Below are 27639 nucleotides of genomic sequence, written 5' to 3' on the forward strand. Positions count from 1 at the left end.
GGGCAGTGGCACATTGTCACTCTATATGCAGACGACGCGTTGGTCAACTGCGAGGTCACAATACAGTACTGCAAGAGTTAATAGAGCTGATAAATGAACACGCCCGAATATCTGGCCTATGTGTCGATTGGTCCGAATCAGTGGTATTCCCAATGCAGCCCCTGTCCACAGAGCGAAGCCACAACCTACCTTGTACCCCGCTCACATGTGCTCATAACACCTTTAAATATCTGGGGGTCCAAATGTATCACTATCAGGTAGACATGATAGAATGTAACCTGAGAAAGGCGTTTACTAGAGCCCGAGCTGCTCTTCCATTCTGGACGAGCTTGCCTTTGTTACCCGTTAGGCTTCCTGCACTTTGTCCCTGTTACCTATGAGAGCACTACCACTCCCATAATGTATTGGTTCTGGTGATCGGTTTGTATACTATCCCGTACTACACTGAGAAAACGTGATCAGCTGACCTAAAGTCCTTAAAAGAAGCTCGCCCACGAACTCAGGCGCTTGGCTTACTTTCTCTTTGTGGAACACGCCCCTAGAACCGGACTGTTCCTTTCTGACTCCCCGTTGTTATTCCTGATCCCTCGCCGGTCCTTCCTTGAGAGTGGTGAACACTACTACAGGATTGTCTTCTGGAATCGTTTTTGATCCTCTCGTCCGACGCCGTGCATGGAGTTTCTATCAGCTCACGCTCCCATCACGGTGTTTCTGGCCCCGCCTGCCCTAACTGCTGACACGCCGCCCTCTCATGGCGCATCCCTGGATATTACACGGTGAGGAGTTGGTAGCTTGGCTGCGTTCCTTGGACCTCTTCCCTTCATTTATTTCCCTGTCGGGACATCTCTAATTCAGAGCGAGGACACGCTGCGGACACAGTATTGTACCGCTGCCTTAGCGCAGCACAAGATTGCCTTTTTATTTAACTGACACGAGGCTTGGTATCGAGGTTTCACGTTAGCCTCGTAACTCTGCCAGCATTGCTTTTGTGTTTTGTGCACTCCTGGATAAAAGATGTGGGGCATTTTTCAATACAATCACGCAATGTGATACACGAAGCTTGATGTGATGACTGTGCCATTTTCTTTGTCCTTTTGAATCTTATAACCTTATTGAAGCGCATTACTGTCGGGAAGCTCCTGCAATATTCAGCAACAGTTAAACTCTTCTACAGCAAGATTGTATTTGCCCTGAAGGCAGACGTATGCCTCCGAATTTTGCTTTGCTTCCTCACACGCTCTGCAACGTGACAAGCTTTATTGTTTCTTCCTTCAATTCTCAGAAGAGACCCCATATGAAACGGGACACACCCCTGTATATCTGTGAGTATGAGATGGTACACAACCTGTATTCTCGGACCTTTGCCTTTGCAATACATCTTTGTCACTGTTGTTAGAGGAGAACCTTCTTAACACTTGCCATTTCTCGTTCTCTCTTTTTTTTATTTTTCTGTTGATGCTGTATTGGGACAAGGACTCCTAGTTATTGGTTCTCCCATCTGCTGGCCCTGCTGAAGGTCTTCCCTGGTGGTCCTGTTGTTGTCTCTCCTCTCCCTGGGGGTATTAGTCATTTTTCTGTTAGCCCTTTATTGGCTGGAGGTGGCTGTACCTTAAGGGAGAGTAAGGGCCCCTTCTTCGCTCCCGAGGATATTGGTTCTTCTGCCATTGGGAAGTAAGTCCCGACAGTCTTTATCTCCCATCGGGCGTGTTGCTATCTCTAAGATGCTCGTACTCTCTTGACTTCTGTATTTTTTCTCTGTCTTTCCATATAAGATACCATATAGGCTATTCAAAGACTTAGAGTCACTTCTGGTGTCCCTGATTTGGGGCAGCTCCAGACCCAGAGTGGCCCATCAGAAATTATACCTCCCTATATCCAAAGGGGGATTGAGGTCACCAGATTATGAGCACTATTATGCATCTGCACAATTACAATGGCCCATGAGGTGGCTTACACAAAGTAATCTAGCTGAACTAGATCCCTGGGCTGTAGCCCTGCAACAGCCAACCATGTTGGAATGGCTGTCAGGCTCCAAAACATTGCTACAGAAAACGCAGGGCAAAATCCTAATGTTAGCAGCTTGGCGCAGCTGGTTAAAATATGTCCTACCTAGCAGCCAGTCCGCGCCATATGCTCCTAATCTTACTCTTGAAGTGCTCCCTGGCCCTTACACTTGTCTCAAGCGCCCTGAACTTGAAACGTGGTGAGCGGTCGGACTTGATATATGGGGAGACCTATTTACAGACTCAAATTTATGCGACTTTGCGAAGCTGATAGACGACTACGGTGTACTGCCAGGGACTTTCCTACTACACGTAACATTGACACAGCAATTCTACCAGACATGGGGTAATACACGCATGGAACCCATTACATCTAAGGCATTGCAAACTCTGTTAACACACGGATGAGGCAAAAAGGCGATCACAGCAATTTACAATTCCCTTAGGACCGATTCAACACTTTTGTTGGCATCACTACGCAAATATTGGGACTCGGCACTGTCGACTAGTATAACTGATAAGCAGTGGGCACAATGTGTGGGCCATCCCAGGACCATATTCATGAACGCCAGGCTGAAATACACGCAATTGAATTACCTCCATTACATGTATCTTACATCGCATAGATTGGATAACATCCTACTTCCAATGACATTTGCCCTAGGTGTTTAGCCGCAGACACCACTTTCCCTCACATGGTTTGGACATGCCCTCGGCTCCAGACATTCTGGAGCGATGTGGCAGGGACGTTGACAGACACAGTGGGCGCCCCGATAGTAGCCCAGGGCCAGCACTTTTTGCTAGGAATAATGAAGTGCAACGCCCAACGTAAGAACCTTAATAGGTTTGTGGATCTGGCGCTGGGATTGGCAAAACACAGACTGGCCATGGCTTGGAAATCGCCAGCGGGCCCCACTACACACACATGGCTCCTAGACCTTCTCAGGGCACTTGTGGCAGAACACGAGTCCCAACTGACTAACGCATTACGGAGGCCCCCATCGACTAACCCCATGCAATGGCAGGAATACCTAACCACCATAGAAGCAGAACTGAATGCAATAAACCCAACTGCAGCATCAAATATATCGTTCCCTCATATCCCTCGAATACCATGTCACAATTGCACAGCATATGATGCAATCACCTACCAACTGCAAACACAACACCAGGATAGGGGTCAGCGGAATTACACGAATACTTGCATGAAGGGCAGGGTTTCCCCCTCTAACGTCCCTAAGTATATAATCGGACACATATGCTTGATCGCTCACGGCTAGTACAAACATCAGACACACGGCAGACACAAACTGACTTTTTTTGGACAGACACTGTTGTTAATGTTATTGTTGTAATGTACAAAATAAGGATCTGCAGTATAAAATGTTACTATTGGTGTTAGACTATTATCCGCACTACAGCTTGGCACCCCACCAAAGCTGCTCTTGTAACCACTTGTGTATAACTGTGCATATTATCAGTGCTATAGTTTCTTTGTATAATTTGCTGAAAATTAAAGATTATTCCCCAAAAAATTGAGGAGAGTGGCATAGAGTGAAGTGGCGTACAGTGGAATGGTACAGAGAGGACTGGCGTAGAATCGAGTCAGGTGCAGTGTAGTGACGTACAATTGAATAGAGCACAGAGGAGTGGCATAGAGTGGAGTGGCGTATAGTGGAATAGTGTACTCTGGAGTGGGGTAGAGTGGAGTGGCCTAGAGCAGAACAGCATAGAGTGCAGTGGCATACAGTGGAGTACCGTGGAGTCACATATACTGGAGTGAGGTACAGTTTAGTGGTATACAGTAGAATAGCGTAGACTGGAGCGTTGTAAAATGGAGTACAGTGGAGTGGCACAAAGTGAAGTATTGTAGAGTGGAATACCATAGAGTGTAGTGGGATAGACTGTGTAGCGCACTATGGAAAGGCATAGATAGGCGTGGCATAGAATGGAGTGGTATAGTGTGAAGTAGCATGCAGTGGAGTGGTGCAGAGTGGAATAATGTGGAGTGGAGTGGTGCAGAGTGGAATAATGTGGAGTAGAGTGGAGTAGAGTGTAGTGACAGACTTGAGAGGCCAATAGTGGAGTAGCGTAGGAAAAGAGTGGCGTTGAGTGCAGTGTCATAGAGTAGAATAGCATAGAGTGTAGTAGTGTAGAGTGCAGTGACGTACACTGGAGTGGTACAGAGTTGAGTGGCATAGAATATAGTGTACAGTGTAATAGCGTACACTGGACTGTCGTAGAGTGGAGTTGTATATAGTGGAATAGCATAGAGTGGAGGGGTGTACAGTGGAGTGGTGCAGACTGGAATAGAGTGGTGTAAAGTGAATTAGCGTGGAGTGGCGTAGAGTGGAGTGAGGTACAGTGTAGTGGTGTACAGTGGAATAGCGTAGACTGGAGTGGTGTAAAGTGGAGTACAGTGGAGTGGCACAAAGTGAAGTTGAGTGCAGTGTCATACAGTGGAATAGCGAAGAGTGTAGTAGTGTAGAATGTAGTGACGTAGAGTGGAGTGGCGTAAAATGTAGTGTATAATGTAATTGCATACACTGGATTGTGGAAGAGCTGAATTGCATGTAGTGGAATAGCGTAGAGTGGAGGGGCGTACATTGGAGTGGCGAAAACTCAAGTGTCATAGTATGGAGTGCAGTAGAATAGAGAGGAGTAGACTGGAATAGAGTGGAGTGGCGTAAAGTGGATTAGCGTGGAGTGGAGTGGCAAATAGTGGAATGACAGAGTGGAGTGACATAGAGTAGAGTGGAATGGCATGGAGTGGCATAGAGTGGAATTTGTTCATTGAAATAGACGTAGCGTGAAAGTGTGTGAACGGTTGTAGATGTAATGTGGCAGGAATATAGATTACGAGATGCAAATGGTAATTTTTGTAGAATGTGAAAATAGTGTAAGCAGCGTTAAAGTATTAAGTTTTCAAAAATGTAGTTATATATTGTGCTGCTATTTACCAGGGTAAGGTCGCGGTATAATGAAAAACATGTGGGTGAGAAGTCAGCATGTGATTCGCTAATGTCTATGTTTACCAAAGGTAAAAGGCAACCATGCAGTTTTTATGACAGCTTTGCTGCATCTGTGGTCTGCGTTTCACTGCATTCTGGGCTGGGTCTTAGATATAAGTAAGTAGTAGGTTTTCTTGTTAGTCACTACCTACTACTCCCGAGGCAGAACCGTGGTACTCTATAAATTTTTTTAAAAAATATATAGAAACTTATAAATATTTGCCCTACTTATTATCACTTTAATAAAGTTGTAATAGGTAGGGAAAAAATACCAAACCTAATACTTGCCTAGTTCTGAAGGCAGCCAAACTGTACCTAAACATATCATGGCTGCCTGTAACGTTTGTAAAGGCAGTCATTAGCCAATTATATAATGACTTGTCATCGCTATTTACTGCTGTACTTCTGCAAAATACCACAAAATGTCATCAAAATACTGCGACAACAGCTATCAGAAAGTTATAATGACTTATAACTTCAAAAATATTTACCCTACTTACTTGTAGTATCCAAAAGGATTGTCTGTGCACCATAATGTCCAATCCTGCTAAATTTCATGTGAATTCGTTCAGCCTTTTTCGGGCTACATCAAACACAAAAGTCTATGGAAAACGCATTGGTGGAAAAACACGTTTTGGGACTTCCGTGACCAATCATTGCAAAACTTTGCATCATCCGCCAATGTAGAAGGAATAACAGGTCTGCAAAGTTGTGTGTGTATGCGATATGCAGTGGTGGGAAAACCCATATTTCTGATGAATCCATGAAATATTTATTGGTTCCCACAAAGCATAATAAATGCCTCCAACCTTTCTTCAGATCTTTACCATTGTCAGGACTTTGAGGAGTATGTGGCATGGAGGACCAATCGATATGGCAAAGTTATCAAAAATATGAGGCAAACAATTTAAATTATGCATGAGTCTATGGTAGCCTTTTTCTTTGTCAAATCTGAAAATTATATACCAAATTATGCAGCAAAATCAGTAAATCCATAAGTAAAGCATAAACGATGCAATGAGAGAATCTCTGGCCCACAGACCCTCAGTAATGTCCATAGCTCTATCTACAATTTGTTCATGAAAGGTAAACAAACCCAAAGCACTCTAAATCCTATCAGTGTATATTGTTAGCTGCATTTTGAAAGAACATCTTTTTAAAGCTAGCTAACCCCAAGATAAACATGCAGTATAAAAAACATAGTTCATGACTATTCATTATGTATTAACTATTTATACACACACACACATATATCTGTGTGTATTTGTCTACCTACCTTTCTAAATAGATAAAGAGATAGATACACATACACACATAAATATGCATATATAAAAATACACATTTTCTAAAGTTTTCTCAAGTGGCCTTAATACTTGATTGTTTTATTGCAAAAATTCATTTGTTATTGATTTAACATGTGTGTAACTTACCCCCATGTTTTTCCATACTTTTTGAAACATTCCGTATCAAATTCGAAAACACCCTGCAAGAAATGGGTAAACGTTTACAAGGAAAATCATTAAAATAAATAATAAACAGCGTAGCCTTTAATAAGAGTTCCCAGAAAATACAGTCAGGGCTGTTAGTGGGAGTTACCAGCCAGATCAGGTTGTTAAACATGAACACAGCTGGTACCCCTGTTTTTCTCCTTGATACTTTGGAAAAATAATGAGCTAAAACATGCAGAAACCATTATGGAAACATCAATTAGTGCTGGTTATTCCCTCCAAAATATTGTGATAGGAAGTCATTCTTCTCCTACCACAGTAGTTACCGATGACCTTAGTATCACTAATTTCAGTGGAGAAGGGCAATCACCGCTTCATCGCCGCTCTCCTCACTCCAGTCCTTATTTGTGAGGCGACTCCACCTTCGACAGAGGTTCTAGCCACTTTAGGGATCTATGATCCCTGCAGCCTGAGGCTGTCCTCTATTTTTACTGATAGAATTAATGATCCTTCCCTATTGCCCGTCTTCCTGTGCTTTCTCTGTCCTCATGGGACAGAGGTAAGCTATGCTTTATATTTCATATATATATGTTGTGGTTGCTTACTTTTCTCTTTGGCGCTTGGCCCAAAGATGTCCTGCACCACTCAGCAGATCCCCAACCATGAGCTGAGCTGGACAGCTGACCTTTGTTCACGTTGCTGTTCAGGCCATGGAGCAATCCCCTTCAGCGAGGTCCGACCCCAAGGTCATCGACTATGTTTGTGTGGCAGGCTTCTGAAGGCAGCATTGTGTTTGTTGCCAGTTTATTGGGCTGGGGCTGTACTGATGGGTCAAGAAAGATTGGGACCCTGGACCAGTTAGGAGGCAAGTCAATCCTCAAATTGGAGTGAACTGACTGTGGTGTGGAAGGCACTTCAGGCATTTGGTCCTCAGTTACTAGGTCAAAATGTTGTGTTAAAGACAGACAATCAGGTCACACTTTGTGATCTTTACTTGTCAGGGTGGTACAAAGAGCGAGAAATTGAATCCGATAATATTTTGCATCTTTGCATGGGCAGAAATTCATCTTCTGGCTCCATCGACCCTTTATATCCAGGGGACTCTGAATATCATGGACCACGTTCTCAGTCAGAACATGCATTCTCAGTGACATACCATCTTACTCTCATGGAGTTCTCTCGGATATTTGCCTTGTTAGGAACTCCTTGGTTAGATCTTTTTGCATCATCACACAATGCGATGCTCCTGTACTTTTCTTGGAGACATGGACTCCTAAAGTATGGACAATCAATGCTTTCTCAGTCCCTTGGCCTGAGTGAATTTTTTATGCTTTCCCTCAAATTCCCATCTCCCGGAAGGTGCTTCAGAAGATTTGAAAGAAGAGTGATTCTCATTGCTGCCTTTTGGCCGCACCAGCCTTGGTTCCCTCTTCTGATGGATCTGTCCAAGAGCCGGTATGTTCATCTCTCCATTCATCTATCTAGTTCCCTGTTCTCGTGGTAGTGCATCTCCAACACCTCCAGTTGACAGAGTGGAATGTGAGAAGGTAGATCTCGAGTTACTGAGATGGTCTAGACTGGTAGCCCTTGATATTCAAGCATCCCACAAACCTTCAATCCTTAAGTGTTATAAAGAACACTGGGCTAAGTTTCAAAAGTGTTGTGTTGCTAACAGGCTGGATCTTCTATCCACTGATGGCTTCCTGGATTTTTTGAGGGATGGATTCACGCAGGGACTCTCACCTGCTACGCTTCCTTCTCAGTGGGCACCCATAAAAGCTCTTAACATTCATGGTAATTTCTCAAAAGTCTCTACATTAGTTTAACACCTCCTGAAGAGTTTCAGTTGAAAGCAGCCGCTGGTTTCTGCTCCGGTTCCTTCATGGGATCTCTTGATAGTCCTTAAGAGTTTACAGCTTGCCCCTTTTGAACCTTTAGATGTGTCTCCATTGTCTTGGTTGTCTGATAAAATGGCTTTTTTGCTTGCAAAACCTCAGCAAAATGGTTAGGTGAGTTGGGGAGCTCTAATATCTTCATTCTCCTATTTACGTTTATTCCCAGATAGAGTAGTCCTTAAACTCGATCCTACTTCCATTCCACGGGTTCATACCCCCTTTTATTTTGGTCAGGAAGTGGTGTTACCAGTGTTTCCTTCTGGGACGGAGGATGTTCCTTCTACATTAGATTTGGCCATACATTATATGTCTATTTGGCCAGGACACAGGATTTTCGGAAGTTAAAGTTCCTGTTTGTCTCATATGGTACAGCTAACAAAGGTAGAAAAGTTTCCACCCAAACTATTAGATCATATGGATTTGTCAGACTATATCTCAGGCATAAAAATCAGCTGGAGAGGTTACCCCTTCTGATATCCAGGGGAGGTCCATAGAAGCAGTGGCTACATCATGAGCAGAGGCAGGCAGAGCATACCTTCATGAAATTTATAGGGTGACATGGTCATCTGTCTTACTTTTGGCAGGCATTACCAATTGAATTTATTCCTTCCTGATGCAGCGGAGCGGGTAGGTGAGCCGGACTGCTCTGAGCGGGAGCAGCGACACTACGTTGGGTGTCCATATACTCCGCTGCAGTCTGATGAAGCAGCACTTGAATCCTTAAGAGGTTGGCTGCTTTTCTCCGGGGGAACATCCTACAGAGAGAAGAAGTGGTATGTAGAACCACACCACACACTGTAGATAGTTTTCATTTAGTCACTAGGTCCTGAGGAATCGCCAACTGATCTACTAGAGACATTTTATAGGCGAGAAACATGTTGACCACTAAGGGGTAGAGCGTAATTTTTGTCAGATTAAAACAAAATAGTCGCCCTCCTTCTTCTTTTTACTTTTTAATCAGGTTGTGACCTCTCCAGAATAAAAATAATTATAGAGGATTCGCTTACCTGTTTTAACCCACACACCACATCTACATCTTACCAGGCACCTCACACCAACGGCACCTATACGGCAAGGAACAAAAGATATTTGATAAATAGCCCCTTTATGGGTGCCCGTCGAGCATTGCAGTGCCGGCTCGACGAGGAGCAGACCCATATGATGAAGCAGGACACCTAGCTTGCTGGGTGTGTGAGGGTCCTAGTTCCGAAAGGAGGTATTTCCCACCTCCCCACCACTCTGAGTACTCACCAGGTGGTCAACTTGCCACCCAGGAACACCGTACCTCTTTTGTCTTCTTGTGTTACATTATTGTCAACACAATAGACTTCCACTGAACTACAAAAGATCAGAAGACTGAGTGGAACCAAGAGAATTTAAATCTGATACTTGAAAGTTATAAAAACATCTCAAAAGCATATATCTGTCCATCTGGCATAACTAGTGCTGCATCTGCTGCTATATGTCTGACAAAAGCACACTGATATTCCATCACTTTATTGCTGTAGTCATATTTTTGTTGGGCAACTATCCTTTGCCACGACAAAGTACATAGCAATACAAACCAGTGCTACGTGCTGTCAGGTCACTGCTAGCATAACAATCATACTTTCCACACTCACCTTTCGGTATCCGAGAAAGGTGCCAATGAATGGCAGTGGCTTCGGCCCTGGAATACCCAGTTTTTTGAAGCATCTATATGGCCAGATGCCGTACCTAATGGAAGAAAGAGAGACCCATCAGAAGGAAACACAGAGAGGTGGATAATCTACAGTGCTGCCAGAATATAGCAAAACCAAAGGGGATGATGGACGGAGTGTTGAACGTTGCAAGCACTCACCCCCAGTCAACTGATCTGGGTTTAATCCATCATCATTCTTTAGCTAACTCCGCCACCCCAGTTCAGACATGGCCATATGCAAATCAGTCTGACCCTGTGCCTCATGGGAACAGTCCAGCCAGAACTGCCAAACCATGTCTTACCTGGACCAGAAACAAGCATCCTGGGCCCGGTTCCGGGTTCATAACCCTCATCAGCCAGGCTATCTTGAATCCAGTGGCAAAGTGAGCAAGGGACCCACGTCTGGGCATACCCTGCCAACTAAGGGCGAACAAAGTGATACCAAAGGGGATGATGGACGGAGCGCTTGAGCAAATCAAACAAAAAAGCAAAATAGGTTGATACATGTGGCCAATAATGCCTTTCCATAGATCGCTAAATAGGCTTTTACCCAAACATAGAATCTTAAACAAGTGTTTTACTGGAGCTCTAAGACACATATTATTAGATAAACATTGATATTCATAATTGGTTTTCCGTGTGTGTGTCTTACAAATTGAAAAAAGTCACAATTGTGTAAGGCTCATCTTTGTGCAGTTTACAAAGCTACATTGCACATGTAGGCCCTGATTACAAGTATAGATGCTATTTATTGCACCCGATAAATAATGATACAGCAGGGAAGGCTATTTATCCGGTGCAATAAATAGCACTTATTATGAGTTTGTGGGGAATACCATGTGGATTTTGATGTTTAACGCACGAAAATCTGCATTGTACGGTAAATAATGTATGTTTTTTCCCTGTTAAATTTCGGCAGGTTGGACCTGCCGAAAGTTAACAAAGGTTGAGGTATTTATTTTTTTTAACTCTTTTTATTGAATGTATGACTTGGAAGCATTATCCGACATACATTTGCACATGTATTCCATTATCTGATTTTCAGTATCACACCCAAATTTCCCAACCCATGTGTTAGTTTTGAAGAAAACAGCAAATATAAACTTCCCCCCACTCTTTATTACAGTACATCATTCAGCTGTTTTCCAGCGCGGATCCCCTTGGCGGCAATGTACAAAAATTAAGAATTTGTTCCACCCACCCAATATCCGTTCCCACTTCTTGGGGCAGCCTTTGTTCACATATACTGCCTTTTCGGCCACCATGACCCAGTCCATATTGTTACACCAGTCTGAATGTGTTGGTGCGGTTTGCACTCCCCAGTGTTTGGCAATAATGCGTTTCGCTATCATCATGCCCAGTGTTGCCCAGTCTTGGCCTGCATGATTGAGATGTGTGGCTTCCCATATATTTAGGAGGCATCGTTTGGGTTCTGGTGGTACCAGAGCCCCGCTAACTCATGCTATTGCGTTCATGATTGCCTCCCAGTATGCCTGGATGTCCGGGCAATCTCATATCCTATGGAAGAATGTACCTATGGCCCCACATCGTCGCAAGCAGAGCTGGTTATCAGCTCTCCCCATTTTGTTTAGTGTCAGCCTAGAGAAATATATCCTGTGGAGCACCTTGAGCTGCACCAGTCACAATCTACAGGATATGGCCACTACCTGTGGGGACTCTAGCGCTTCCTGCCAATCCGTATCGTCTAACTCCCCAATGTTTGCCTGCCATTTCTCGCAGAGACTCACTGTAGGGTCTGTTTGATTATTAATTAATTTCTGGTAGGTTAGGGGGCTAGCCCTCCAGTCAATATATTCCATGAGTAACCTATCCTCCAATGGTGAAGACTCTGGGAGGGTAGTATCTGGTGGAATGGTGGCCATGAGTGTGTGTCTAATTTGGAGATAGCAGAACTTTTCTGTTGATGCCATGTCATACTTTTCTTGAAGTTGTGCAAACGGAATAACCTTCCCCTTGACCCGGAGATCGCCAACCCTTGAGATTCCTATTAAGTCCCATTCTTTGAACCCTTTGCAGCTGCCCAGTCCACCCTACTTCCTGATCTCCCAGAGTGGGGTAAACTGTGTTGTCGTGTTATACTAGAACAATTTCTTGAGGACCGTGTGCCATATGTGGACTGTGTGCAGTTGGTCCCGAGAGGCATTTCCTATGAGTTTTGTTATAGAGTGCCCTCATGACCCCTCACTCCCCTAAAACGAATAGATCCATGCGGAATGCGAGTTCAGTCTGGGGCGAGTGAATCCACTGGTTACGAATGGCAATCTGAGCGGCCCAATAGTACACCTGTATATTGGGGAGTGCTATGCCACCATCATACCATCCTCTGACCAATTTGTTCATGGCTATTCGGGCCGGCTTTCCTTCCCATAAGAGGCTGTGCATTTCTGTCTCTATCGCCCTGAAGTACAATGGGGAGGACTGGAAATGGGGTATTCTGCAGGGCATAAAGAAAACTGGGTAGTGCCATCATTTTAAAACAAAGGTTGAGTTATTTAACGGGTCTGATAATTATCAGATGCGTTAAATACAACCAACTCGTAATTCGAACCTGTGAGTAAACAGGGGTTAAGGCATGGGTTTGAATTAACCAAAACACTAATAATCAGGGCTGCAGAAGAGATAATCACCCATCACATGACATCACAAGGACATCAAATACCATTGTCACAAGAATGACAGGTGAACGTCAGGCCGCTTTCAGTTTAATTCATTCACCCTGATAGTTTCCCACCTTCTTTAACACACTTGGTCCACCATTACCTAAACATACTATACAACTCTTCTGATGCCATCATTTTGGGATGTTCACATCTCACCTTTGATCCCATCAATTTGGAGGAGTTGGCAACCCTCCCTGATGCTGTCCTCTTGTGGGGTTCCAGTTTATTAACTCTTGATAGGCCTCTGAGCTGCATTTGTGTAATGTTCTGCAATGCGGTTTACATGAACATACATCTAAACCAGATATTTTGACCATTCACGTCTTGTTGGTGGATCCTAAGAAGGTCATGTGGACCAAGGATGTTGAGGCACATTCTGGAAAGATGCTTATTCTTTTCACATAACCTTGTTTCACCTCAATAATGTTTGCAGACTCAGGGACTAGTGCTCGGATTTAAAGAAATCACCACCAAAAACGCACTTTATGGGATTTGAGTCAAAATGTCTTGTCTTTCTATTAGGAACAGAGTTGTGTTTCTCCTCCTTCTAGAGAAGAGAGACTGAAAACTTTGTCATTTTTATTCTTTCACTATTCTTACTTTTGCGCCCCTGTAACATCAATGGCAGTAGGGTCTAAACAGTACCTTAGCTTAAACTGCTGCCATTTATATTGTCACAGACCTTGTACATGCATGTCCTTAGCCTCTACTCTCCATATTACATTATTTTGAGAAGACTTATTCATCTAGAACAGGGGTCTTCAAACTGGGGGGCGAGCCACTCTAGGGGGCCTCAAGTGATTCTAGGGGAAAGGCTGGCTGTGGCCAAAAGAAGCATCATTCTGATAGCAGTGCTTTGTTTTAAGCAGGAAAAAACATGAGCAGCAGTAAACCTGTCTGTAATAGGCCATCACTAACATCTTTTGTCATTTATATCCTGGCAGGGAGAAGGTGTCGAAAGGGAAGGGACTCCAAATATTCTTCAAAATCCCTACCCCCATTTCTAATAATCACACTGTGGATACTTTTAAATGTTAGTAAGGTCTGCCTGACCAAAATAGTATGTTTGGCAATCATGTTTTGGGTTGCATTTTTAAAAGTGTAACCAAATATAACTGCAATGTTTAAATATGTCTTGTGTTTAAGTCGAGACATAATTAAGCATTGCAAATGTAATGGAATAATTGTAGAATTTTCTGAGGGGGGCCCGATAATTTTATTTTTTTCACTGGGGGGGGGGGGGGGAGGGGGTGCGGCATTAAAAAGTTTGAAGACCACTGATCTAGAAAATCTGATATGTGGTTTGTGGGAATGGAGAATGTATCACAATTAATTATAGGATATTTTGAGATGGAGCACACAATGAGCCATTAGTGCCAGGTTTTTGATCGATGTTAACATATTTCACACATATAGCACATTATTACACAAACGATAGAAGTGCTAAAAAAGGCTGTCTGGTTAGAGACTGTCATGTCAGATACCTGTTGGCAGTTACAGCAGCTGACAGGTCACAATGCTCTTTACAAGTGTTCCACAAACTCTGAATCAGCAGCCATTGGCACATCTTTAGACATATCTCAGATTGATGCCTGTCAGATGTGTTGATTCGAAGCTGCTGACATACCATAATTGTTACATACATTACATCCCAAAAACTCTTGTAAGCAGCAATTCCTTTGAACAAGTGTAAGCATGTCTCAGGCTGATGTCAGTCATGTGTTGAAGGAAATTCATCTTTTTGCATGGTCCCCATCTTATTTAAATTGGATAGGTGGTGGTTTTGATCCGTGTGTAGTTTAGGCCTGCTCAACAGCTCCCAGGTGCATATGTCTCTAAAACACGAAAAATGCTGTTTCATTTGCATATTTCACGTTTTTCCAAGTCAGTTGTAAAGTGTGCACAATTAGTAAAGCTGCTTCATATTCAAAACTCACAAGAGAGCTTTCACTGCTCATACCTGAAGCAAACCGTGCGCCATGAACTATGAAACATCTATACCACACTCCAAGGTACGCTTGTGTTTCAATGAAAATTAACCTGTTCTCACATCTAGAGTGCTAAATTTAACACAGAAGTGAGGCCTGCACCCACTGGCCAATAAGAAGGGAGCAATTAAGCATGACAGTGAAACAATCAAAAGCTAAGCAATGGGCGGGCTGCAAGCCACTTGTTGTATACAATATCTCTTGCAAGAGAGAGTGAGCATGCAGCGCAAGCCCGGTCTTAGGCGAGACTGAAAAAGGGTAACATAGGATAAGTGCTAAGGTACACGTGAGGTGCAGAAGTCTGAAGCATTCAAAGATGCATGGTTCTCAAAAACATCTTTTGCACAAATTCGGTTTAGAAAATAGATAAGACAATCATTATTGGAGCATATAACGAACTAATGCAAATAAAAATGAATAGGAAAGAGACATTTTTATTCTTTAAATGCTGCAAAATTGACTTTTATGAGGTTGTCATTTCCCTGTTCTTCCAAAAACCATTTTGCCCCGGTAGCTTTCATCCATTCCCCTTTGTTGAAACTCCGGTGACTCATCAGGTAATTGTAGTTTTTTCACACCTACTTTCCTCTCCTGAAGATGCTCGAATCTGACTCATCGAAGTGTTATGTTATCAGGGTCATCCCAGACCAGGACCCTGAACATTTCCACTGGACCTTCGGTAATGCAGGTAGACCAAAATACCAGTTTGAGCGGGGATAACAGACGAATCTTGACCCATGTATATCTCTCCAAGTTACTTGGAAATAATGGGCCAGATGCATGAAGAAACTGTTTTGTGATTTCCTAATTGCGAATCTGTGCGATTCGCAATTAGGAAATCGCAAAACGGAATGCATGAAAGCATGTGGAACACTTTTAGTGATTCCTAGGGTATCGCAAATGACCTACCTCATGAATATTAATAAGGTAGGCCGCAATTTGAGACCTCCTAGGAATCGCAAAAATCACAGGGATGGTGGTCTGCTGGGCTCAGCAGTTCACCATGTCTGTGAAGGAGTTCAAATAAAGCATTTTGTTTTTCAAATGCATTCTGTTTTTCTTAAAGGAAAACGGGATGCGTTTTAAAAACAAAAATGAAAAGTTTTCTTTTCATTTTATAAGAGCAGGCAGTGATTTTACAAACATTCACAAAGGAGAAGGGGTCCCTTGGCAACCCCTTCCCATTTGCGAATGGGTTACCTCCTACTTGAAGAAGGTGGTAAAATGTGAATTTTTTATGACCACATTCACGGTCACAAAACATTCATGCATACCGTTAGGATTCGCTATTTGGAAGGGACGCCGTAAACATACCCTTCCAAATAGCAAATTGCAAACTCATTTTGCGATTCAGTAACAGGTTATCAAATTGCAAATTTGGGTTTGCAGCATCGGAAAAGCATTTTTTGCGATCGCAAACGGGCCGATTCTGTGATTCGGCCCATTTGCGAGGAGAAAAATGCTTGATGCATCTGGCCCAATGTTTGTTATTTACACATTGTTGTATATGAACTGACAGGCAATTGCCACTGAATGACGATTGTTAGGGAAGACAATTTACAGCAAAATAACCTCAAATTAAAGCTGACGTTTGCTTAGACATCAACGTGAAAAATGCATAATAAAGTAAAACGTAGGGAAAATGTGTCTTTCTTTAAAAGTGCAAATGTTAATGTGCAGCTTTATTATTTAACAGACAGCTCTCATTTCCATCCTACTTTCATTGCTAGGCCTGACTAGGCCTCATTTTTTCCTCTTTTTCCTCTTTTCCTTTTAATAAAATAAATGCCTTTTTAGAAAATGCTGAACTATGCTAGCTGAACAGCTAAAACTAGTGATCACTGTGAAATGGGCTGTTTAAAAATGTGATTCTTTCCTTCCTCACACCATATGATTTCATATTCAAATTTTAGATTATTTCATCTGCCACTTGCTTATAATGAATACAAAGTACAGTATATTCGAATAAAGGATGTTTGCTTAAAACATGATTCTCATGACCTAACCAGGACATTGTGGATAGAAAATGTTTCATTCCTTAGAGTAGTCCATTGTTACACAATGAAACACTGAATAGCTAACAGAGTAGGCTTGCAACATTCTCATGAGATCTATACTGAGATGTCGCAAATATATGAATGTTTAGCAACATTTACATTGCACAATGTCGACTTGTGCAATTTACCCGGGGAGCCAAAGGGAGAAGCTGCAGACCGTCGGAAGATTCGTCCCCATTGGTTTGAGATGACTTCACACACCGCCGCACGAATACATATGTTTTTAGGTTCTATATAGTACATGTTTCTAGCTAGGAGGGAAGAACTGCAGATGGGAGACTCACTCTTTTTTGGGGCAATGCTATGCAATGCCACGCACTTTTCCTCTGCCACATCCCTAAGCACTTGACTGTGCTTTTCTCTCATTGACTGACTGCTTTGAACTACTGCTGACTGTGATTGCTGTTACCAGGCACTTTCTAAAGTGACGATTTCTCTTATGCTGATGGTCACAGCTACTGCTTTGGCTTCTTTCCTTTGTTTGTTTCAGACAGTTGTTACTGCAACTGTTTGAGGGAGACTCGGCTGAGTTTCTAGAACTACTCTTTATGGGGAGAGCAACTATTTATACCTTCCAATTCTAAGCTCCAAAAGTCTTAGGGACATATTATCAAGAAAAGGCGTTAAAATGATCGCTGCTTTAGCGGAAGAAAACTGCAGCTAAAGCGGCGATAATGGGCTTGATAATATGCCCTTGGGAATTCCCATAGAAGCCCATGTTCTGGTGTCAACATGGGCTTCTATTGGAATTCTCTGTGGCATATTATCAAGCCCAAGAAAACTGCTGCTAAAGTGGCGATAATTTTAACGTCGTGCCCCTTACTCTTTTCCAAAGAAACCTTTATGGAACACGAAACCTTTATGGGCTCTGATAGGATAAGATCCTTTTAGATTATTATAGGGATTATTTTCTTTATGGAACATGCTATTTGTCTGCTGTCTCTAACCATGACTTTTCTTGATATTTCTGTAAACTAATTTATCTTTATTAATTGAATTAAAAGACAAAAAACAAATACTAAACTTTTAACAAATAATAGTGGTTTTTTAATTTTTACCAAACTTTTTCATTGACTGAACATAACGAACCAAAACGTTGATATTTGAAATGCCTTTCTTAAATGGTGGCAAAGTTCTATCGACCTAAGCAGAAGGTGGCGCGGAGTTGGAGATCCTCAATGTAAGTCACAGTTTGAACTGTAAATTAAATATTCATTTTCCGCGCTATCACAATATTTGGCTTTTTGAGTCTGATAAACAAGTAAAAGAGCACTTATACTAATTAAGGCACAAAAATCAAAGCACACAACAAAACGTTCTCCTAGACAAAGGAAAGATACGGACATCTGATTCTTTTCGCTGGGTGGAGAACTCACAGACTGGAATGTACCAATATCCCTAGTTGGAGAAATAATATGTACCTAAATGTGATGGGTTTTGCTTCAGTCCCATGACAGCCTGAGTAGGCTGGCATTGGGAGCAATAAGGAGCGAGGTAGAGGGAAAACCTAGACCCAGTCTGTTTGTTTCCATTTAGAAATGTGCATCATAATCCCTACAGCGGTGCCTGAGCAGGCATCGCCCCATTGTAGGAGATATATTTCCGCCCGCTGCCCCGACGGGCTCCTTGAGCGAGTCGGATAGGCAGCGGTCGGTCCCTCTGCCCCCTGCCTCCGACCGCCACGTCATAATGCTGCGGTCAGACTGCATATAAATATGTCGGTCGGTTGCGATCCGATCGAAATCATAATCCGCCCCTATGTCTGAAAGTTCTGGCCCTGAAGAGTACCTAAACATACTTGATAATACAATTAACTCAGGTGATGGTAGCAAAGGGTCAATGTCTCGGTATTGAGCAATGGTGTCTTGTGTGTTTCTGTACCCATTTTGAGGTTCCAGTCCAAACAGCCATTCTCTACAATAAGCCCTCAATCATTTTGAAAGATAAAGCTGTAATCACTCATTGAATTTTAATGGGTGTGATTAATGTATCATGCTGTAAGGAAATCACCATCCCTCTATAACCTCAACTGAACCTTGACTGCCCACTGTTGCAAATCCTGGAGAGTTGATTGTATAAAGGCTTATTAAATTGGAATTTAAGAGTATTTTAGGCAATGGGACACCAATAATAAAAACAGTATCTGTTGGACTAGGTCCTCAATGCAGAGTCACCCCCAAACATTTTTCTGTCTCCTGTTCTGTTTAACGAACCCATTTCTGCTGGCTCTTAGGCCTCTGTGCACTTTACCACTGCTAACTAGTGCTAAAGTGCTTGTGCTCTCTCTCTCCTTTAAACATGGTAACATTGGCTTACATCCAATTGGCACATTTTATGTTGTTATAAGCCCCTCGTAAAGTGGTACTACATGTCCCCAGGGCCTATAAATTACATACTACTAATGGGCCTGCAGCACCTATTGTGCCACCCACTTAAGCAGCTCTTTAAACATGTGTTAGGCCTGCCACTGCAGCTTGTAGTGCAGTTTTAAACTTATATTTCAACCTGGCAAAATTAACCTTTTGCCAGGCCTAAACCTTCCTTTTTAATTCATATAAGTCACCCATAGGCTAGGCCATAAACAACCCATAGGGCAGGGTGCAGTGTATTAAAAATGTTGGCCATGCGTTTTTAGGTTTTACATGTCCTGGTAGTGAAAAACTCTTCAATTCATTTTTTACTACTGCAATGTCTGCCTCTCCCATAGGATAAAATTGGATTACCGTATTACATTAAATACGTGATAACTTTCAATTTGGAACAGGTAGGAAGTTTGAGTTTGTTGTCTAAAGTATTGTATTTCAAACCCTCTTTAATGGTAAAGTTGAATTTTAAGTACCAATTACGAAAATGTCACTTTTAGAAAGTTAAATTACTTGTCTTGAACAAATGTAGCCGTTACATTACACACTTTTAGAAAGATGGCATTTTCTTGTCCTAACCATTTGGGGCCTGCAGCCTGTGTCACATGACAGAGTGTAGTTGGCCTTCGTCAATTCCTCCCAGAAAGCGAGACAAATGGGAATGGGTGTTGGCAGGATGGGAGGAGCAGAGCTGTTCCCTGGCCCAATCACATTTCAATGGGGCTGCCTCTGCTCACTTACAAAGAATCTGACACGTCTATTGTCACCCCAGACCCCTTGGTGCTTGGGCTGGGGAAGGAAGTAAACTCCAGAACCAGATGCGGAGGAAGTCTAGAAGTTTGTCCCATTTCAAAGGCTGACACGAGGTATACAAATTGGACACTCAGACCAACTCTTTAGTACAATCCTGTTACTGTGGAAGACTACAGAAGGACTACCTTGTACTCTCAGGGACTGCCCCATTGCTTGAGGTCTACCTTGTTTCTCAGAGAACTGCCCTGCTGCTACCAGAGGACTGCTCTGGCGCTACCAGAGGACTGCCCTGTTCTCCAGAGGACCGTCCTGTTGCTTGAGGCCTGCCTTGTTGCTTGAAAGAGAGAGGACAATCTCCTTGAACCCAGGACTACCAGAGTGACTCTAAGGGTCAGATGGCTGACCTCCTGTTCTAAGATCCAGGGAAACCACAAACTCCAGGGGCCTCCCCTGCAACTGCCCAGCTGACCTGCTTGGAACTGGCCCTGCCTGGACCTGTAAATTGACACGCCTGAGCCCTGCTGGCCTCTGCTGAAGTGAGTTTTGGATCCCCAAGAGGTGCTTCCCCTGGTCCTCGGCCCTTGGCTGGCATTAGTTGAGCTCTCCTTGTGAAATCCTGAAGTTTTAAATTCTGCGTGCATGACTTTGAGAAAGTAACCTTATTCAGCAGGACTAACCTGGTCCCTGTATCTGGCCTGCAGTCCATTGTGGTCGGCCTGAACATATGACGTTGTCCCGGTCTAGTGACCAGATACCCACAATTAGAACTTACTGCATCTATGTGCTATTTTGACTTAAACCTTTAACATTGCATACCTCCGATTCTACCGATTGGATTTTTGTCATTTTGGTGTCAGTTTATTTAATAAATGTTACTCTACTTTCTAAATTAGTGTGGGTTTTTGGTGTTCTGTTTTCACTTTATTACAGTTTTGAACTGCATACATTCTTAACACAGTGTCTCTATGTTAAGCCTGACTGCTTTTGGGCCCATCAACCAGAGGGTTAAGCGGTGGAGCTGACGAGCTCATGGTTACGCACCTGCGCGCTACGAGAGGTACTTTACCTGAGAACACTTATTTTAGCAGCCTACACAGCAACCCTACACACTCGCCTACTCCCTGCTGACGAGAGGCAACCACCTCGAAACACTTGTCCAGGGATGGCTAACGCTACACACACTTGCACTCAAGACTTGGGCATAGGCGTACCCGCCGAAGCTGACTTCAGGGACCACAATTCTTTTGGGCAACAGGCTGGTAGGTGGAGCAGTGTGCGACCAATTGGACTTTTGTTAATATTCAGGCTCCTTGAGCCGGTGGAGCTGACGAGCTCATGGTTACGCACCTGCGCGCTACGAGAGGTACTTTACCTGAGAACACTTATTTTAGCAGCCTACACAGCAACCCTACACACTCACCTACTCCCTGCTGACGAGAGGCAACTACCTCGAAACACGTGTCTAGGGATGGCTAACGCTACACACACTTGCACTCAAGACTCTGGCATAGGCGTACCCGCCGAAGCTGACTTCAGGGACCACAATTCTTTGGGGCAACACGCTGGTAGGTGGAGCAGTGTGCGACCAATTGGACTTTTGTTAATATTCAGGCTCCTTGAGCCGGTGGAGCTGACGAGCTCATGGTTACGCACCTGCGCGCTACGAGAGGTACTTTACCTGAGAACACTTATTTTAGCAGCCTACACAGCAACCCTACACACTCACCTACTCCCTGCTGACGAGATGCAACAACCTCGAAACACGTGTCCAGGGATGGCTAACGCTACACACACTTGCACTCAAGACTCGGGCATAGGCGTACCCGCCGAAGCTGACTTCAGGGACCACAATTCTTTGGGGCAACACGCTGGAAGGTGGAGCAGTGTGCGACCAATTGGACTTTTGTTAATATTCAGGCTCCTTGAGCCGGTGGAGCTGACGAGCTCATGGTTACACACCTGCGCGCTACGAGAGGTACTTTACCTGAGAACACTTATTTTAGCAGCCTACACAGCAACCCTACACACTCACCTACTCCCTGACGACGAGAGGCAACTACCTCGAAACACGTGTCCAGGGATGGCTAACGCTACACACACTTGCACTCAAGACTCGGGCATAGGCGTACCCGCCGAAGCTGACTTCAGGGACCACAATTCTTTGGGGCAACACGCTGGTAGGTGGAGCAGTGTGCGACCAATTGGACTTTTGTTAATATTCAGGCTCCTTAAACCGGTGGAGCTGACGAGCTCATGGTTACGCACCTGCGCGCTACGAGGGGTACTTTACCTGAGAACACTTATTTTAGCAGCCTACACAGCAACCCTACACACTCACCTACTCCCTGCTGACGAGAGGCAACTACCTCGAAACACGTGTCCAGGGATGGCTAACGCTACACACACTTGCACTCAAGACTCGGGCATAGGCGTACCCACCGAAGCTGACTTCAGGGACCACAATTCTTTGGGGCAACACGCTGGTAGGTGGAGCAGTGTGCGACCAATTGGACTTTTGTTAATATTCAGGCTCCTTGAGCCGGTGGAGCGGACGAGCTCATGGTTACGCACCTGCGCGCTACGAGAGGTACTTTACCTGAGAACACTTATTTTAGCAGCCTACACAGCAACCCTACACACTCACCTACTCCCTGCTGACGAGAGGCAACTACCTCGAAACACGTGTCCACGGATGGCTAACGCTACACACACTTGCACTCAATACTCGGGCATAGGCGTACCCGCCGAAGCTGACTTCAGGGACCACAATTCTTTGGGGCAACACGCTGGTAGGTGGAGCAGTGTGCGACCAATTGGACTTTTGTTAATATTCAGGCTCCTTGAGCCGGTGGAGCTGACGAGCTCATGATTACGCACCTGCGCGCTATGAGAGGTACTTTACCTGAGAACACTTATTTTAGCAGCCTACACAGCAACCCTACACACTCACCTACTCCCTGCTGACGAGAGGCAACTACCTCGAAACACGTGTCCAGGGATGGCTAACGCTACACACACTTGCACTCAAGACTCGGGCATAGGCGTACCCGCCGAAGCGGACTTCAGGGACCACAATTCTTTGGGGCAACACGCTGGTAGGTGGAGCAGTGTGCGACCAATTGGACTTTTATTTAATAAACGTTACTCTACTTTCTAAATTAGTGTGGGTTTTTGGTGTTCTGTTTTCACTTTATTACAGTTTTGAACTGCATACATTCTTAACACAGTGTCTCTATGTTAAGCCTGACTGCTTTTGGGCCCATCAACCAGAGGGTTAAGCGCAGGTTAACTTAGTGACTTTTTTGGTTCACCCTGACCAGGATTGTGGTTGTTGCTTGAGAAGGATTTTCACCCCACTCAATCAAAAACCCAATTTCTTACAGTGTCCATCATTCAGTAGCCACCTACTACACCATAAATCTAGAAGAGGCTTAACAATCTGCTTATCAAAGAATGAAAGCGCTTAGAAATAATGCTATTAAAAAAACTTGGCCAGACCTCCAGTTGACAATTCACTAGCACTAGCAGACAGCACCCCTCCACTAGATGTGGTCCTGTGTGTAAGTTGTAGTCAAAGAACTGTAAGATTTCTAATCTTAGCTTCTCCTTTTTTAATGAAACTATGATATAATAAGCACTGCATTAAAATCTTCACAGCTCCACCATAATTCCAGTGATGTAGAACCGGGAGAATTTATTGTGTGCTTATGGTCAATCATATTTTCATCTTATAACTCTGCTGCCATTTGTTTTAGCATTGCACAGGCGGGGGACAGGGTGTGAGGATACTACCAGAGACAGTTGAAGTGTATCGCTTGCTCTCCTGTGACTAGAAGGTGGAGATCGAGGCACTGGATGTATTCAACACTACACAAAATATGAAACACAATTAAAAAAACTTTAAACTTTTGCCGTCTACTCTGCGAGAAGAATTTGTGCAGATGGATTTTCACAAAAAAGAGATACAGTGCAAGTGACAGGTAATATAAACACATACATTTGCTGAGTGAGACACAGGTTACCCTATGTCGTGAGATGCTTGAAACAAAAAGAAACCTGTCACCGGCTTGCCAGATGCTCACAGAAATTCAGTATAGGGAAATATGAAAAACGAGATGAGTGTGGGTGATGTTTGGGTATTAAACAAATATAAGATCTTCTTTTGAGCCAGTACAGGCTATAATTCATACAATCATTTGAACCTTCTTTGTGTCCGAGAGTTATTCTTTTTTTAAAGGCACTCTAAGGTTATTATCAGTCGTGGAATGGTTTCCACTATGAAAAATCTGAATGTGTCGTACTAAAAAAAATATTTTGGAAAGCACAGTAGGCATTTAAACATTGAGAGGCAAATTTGTATATATTTTTTTTTTCTAAAAAAAAAAAAAAACAGGGAATGGAATCGGTTGGATGATATTGGCTTGAGACTGTATAATATGTGATACCATAACAGCATAGGGATTTATATATCCAGGGGTTAAACAGCCACTGAAGATAGAAGAAGGGGAGACACAGAGGCGAAAGTCTCTCTCCATCGTAAGGGCATGGACCCTTTTGCCTTTGTAGTGGGTTATGGGTGGGGGAGGGGCATGGAATTAGTTGGGGATAAGGGGTGGCACAGGGTTGGTTGAGGGTGGCGAAAGGGGATTTAGTGTTGGGGTAGGGGGGCACGGGGTAGTGAGCAGGGGGTGGCACAAGGTAGGGTGGGGAGTCAAGTAGAAGGGGGGTATAGGGGGGAGATAAACACGATAAAAAACGGAAATCAGAGCTATCTGTCTATATTGGAAATAGCCAAACTGAGACGCAAGATCAGCAATGGCCGGATAAGGGAAATGACAGTATAAACTATGGATAAATTTAGGATTTATTCATCCAATGATAATTCGAACATTGAACCCAGACTTAATATGCCTACAAGAAACTCATATTCCATGGCGAAATAAGAGTCTCTTAGAGATTAGGGGATATTGTTTGGTAGCATGTTCTTTTCAGGATTCGATGATCAGAGGGGTAGCGATATATGCTAGACAACGGGATGGGCCGGTAGTACGATCAGCCGCAGATAAGTGGGGGCGATGGGCAATAGTAGAATTACCTAACGGGATAACAGTTGTGAATATCTACGGCTCCAACTTAGATGATGATGGTATCTGAAATGTATTAGAAATGGAATTAGCTAACTGGTCCCAACGGTTGATAATGTGTGGTGATTTTAATATCCACCAGGATGTGATTAACACCCAGAAATCAAAATATGCAGGAAGGAAGCCGAAGGTATATAGGGCAATCAGAGCATTTATAGCTACCCATGGCCTCTGTTATGTATGGGTAGAAAAACACCAAAAGGATCCTGGTTTCACATATTTTTCCCATCCACATAGGAAATTTGTACGGCTGGACTACCTCCTTGCCTCTCATTTGTTGATAGGCAACCTAGATATCATAAAATTGCCCCAATTATATTCTGATCAAAACCCCTTGATATTGGAGTTAAGGGGGGCTGTGGAAAGTAGACAAAGGCCTCTATGGTCTTTTGATAAGAAATTGCTCTCCGATGAAGAATTTTGTATGTATATTAAACAATGGAAACAAGAATTCTTTGATTGCAACAGATATAGCGCATCTCACAAGGTGGTTTGGATACTTTTAAGGCTGCTTTGAGAGGTCAGGTAATAGGGTATGTAGCTCGCACCCAGAAACAACGCAAGATGCAAACCGATCTATTAATTAGCAAGCTATCCAAATTAGAGGCAGAACATATCCATATAATAAATAAAGGGGGCTCGGAGAGTCTAGTAGCCGAACAAATGACTAAATTAGCTATAGCTAAATCAGAAATAAATGCTTATTTTCAGACCAAAGTGGCCCAGATGTTTCAAGCTTACCGTGGAGAGCTATATAAATATGGGGAGGCTACGGGGCGACTTTTAGCCTTAAGAACAAGGCAGAAAAATATCGCTAGAAACAACATAGCAAAAATAAGGGATAGAAATAATCATCTAGTATCTGGGTCACAAGAAATTATTGGGGTATTTGAGGAATTTTACACCAAGCTATATCGTTCAGAGAAATGCTCGTTTGAACATGATGGAAGAGCAGAGGAACATCATTCCCTCCCAAGATTAGACCCAGAGACTGCTATGGAATTACAAAGAGATATAACTATAGAGGAAGTGCAGGAAGCATTAGCATCCCTCTCACTGGGAAAAGCTACAGGGCCTGTTAAAATCTCCGTAGAAGTGTATAGACTTTATCGCCTCAAATACTCCCTATTATGCAAGATTTATTTATAAGCATACAATACAGAGGGATCCCACCCGTCTCGTGGCAGGATACGGATGTGGTCGTTTTTCTTAAAAAAGATAAACGCGTGTGCAAAAATCTACTCAAAAATAATGGTCACTCGATTACAAAAGACCATTGTTGCACTTATATCACCATGGCAACATGGCTTCGTTCCCGGGAGGGGGACCACGGACCATACAAGAGGGGTTATTTCAATCTTGGATATTGCAGAAGTGGATAAGGTTGAAATGGCTGTGGTCCTCCTGGATGAGGAGAAGGCCTTTGATCGAGTGGCTTGGCGATATTTATGGAGGAACCTGGTAGATAGAGGATTTCCTCCAGGAATTATAAGGGCTCTCCAGGCAATGTACTATAAACCGCACGCCCAGATTCAAATTATGGGTCATACTTCTAGGAGGGTTGAGATATCCAGAGGTACGCGTCAAGGCTGCCCCTGTTCTCCTATTTTGTTTGCATTTTATTTAGACCCTTTTATTATTCGAATTTTACACAACCAGCTGATTAAACCAGTCATAATACAATAGTATGAGACAAAAATTTTAACATATGCAGATGATATTGCGATCATTACGGCAGAACCCCGAACTGCCATTAAAGAAATTGAAAACATGGCAGCAAAATTTGGGGAGAAATCTGGATATCTTTTAAATAAAACTAAAACATAAATTATTTGCTCTTCAAAGTGCTGTTTTCAAGATCATAGAGTAGTTAAGACAGCTACGTATTTAGGGGTTCAAATAACAGCAGATCTGTTGACTGGGTGTGAGTGTTTGATTGGTTCTGATGCTCTGTCCGTCACCACCCCCTTTTGTACCGCTTTGTTCGCCATAAGTTGGCAGGGTATGCTCAGACGTGAGTCCCTTGCTCACTTTGCCACTGCAATCAAGCAAGCCTGGCTGAAGACGGCTGAAATGCCAGAAACCGGTCCTAGGAAGCTTGTTTCCGGTCCAGGGAAGGCATGGCTTGGCAGTTCGGGCTGGACTGTTCCCATGAGGCACAGGGTCAGACTGATTTGCATATGGCCATGTCTGAACTGGGGTGGCAGAGTGGGCTAAAGAACGGTGATGGATCAAACCCAGATCTGTTGACTGGGTGTGAGTGTTTGATTGGTTCTGATGCTCTGTCCGTCACCACCCCCTTTTGTACCGCTTTGTTCGCCATAAGTTGGCAGGGTATGCTCAGACGTGAGTCCCTTGCTCACTTTGCCACTGGAATCAAGCAAGCCTGGCTGAAGACGGCTGAAATGCCAGAAACCAGTCCTAGGAAGCTTGTTTCCGGTCCAGGGAAGGCATGGCTTGGCAGTTCGGGCTGGACTGTTCCCATGAGGCACAGGGTCAGACAGATTTGCATATGGCCATGTCTGAACTGGGGTGGCAGAGTGGGCTAAAGAACGGTGATGGATCAAACCCAGATCTGTTGACTGGGTGTGAGTGTTTGATTGGTTCTGATGCTC

The 27639-nt window shown here is 43.6% G+C and overlaps 1 protein-coding gene across 1 annotated transcript in view; it reads right to left on the reverse strand.

Annotated features, from left to right (window-relative positions):
* Positions 1-27639, reverse strand: part of LOC146796553 (cytochrome P450 3A29-like) — a 204348-nt gene that overhangs the window by 155319 nt on the left and 21390 nt on the right. Inside the window, exons 2-3 of the mRNA XM_085629188.1 lie at positions 9980-10073; positions 6445-6497 (exon numbers count right to left, since the gene is read on the reverse strand). Coding sequence (XP_085485314.1) covers positions 6445-6497; positions 9980-10073 — 147 coding nt within the window. The remainder of the gene's footprint in view (positions 1-6444; positions 6498-9979; positions 10074-27639) is intronic.

This window comes from Triturus cristatus, chromosome 10 (genome assembly GCF_964204655.1).
Source record: "Triturus cristatus chromosome 10, aTriCri1.1, whole genome shotgun sequence".
Classification (NCBI taxonomy): domain Eukaryota; kingdom Metazoa; phylum Chordata; class Amphibia; order Caudata; family Salamandridae; genus Triturus; species Triturus cristatus.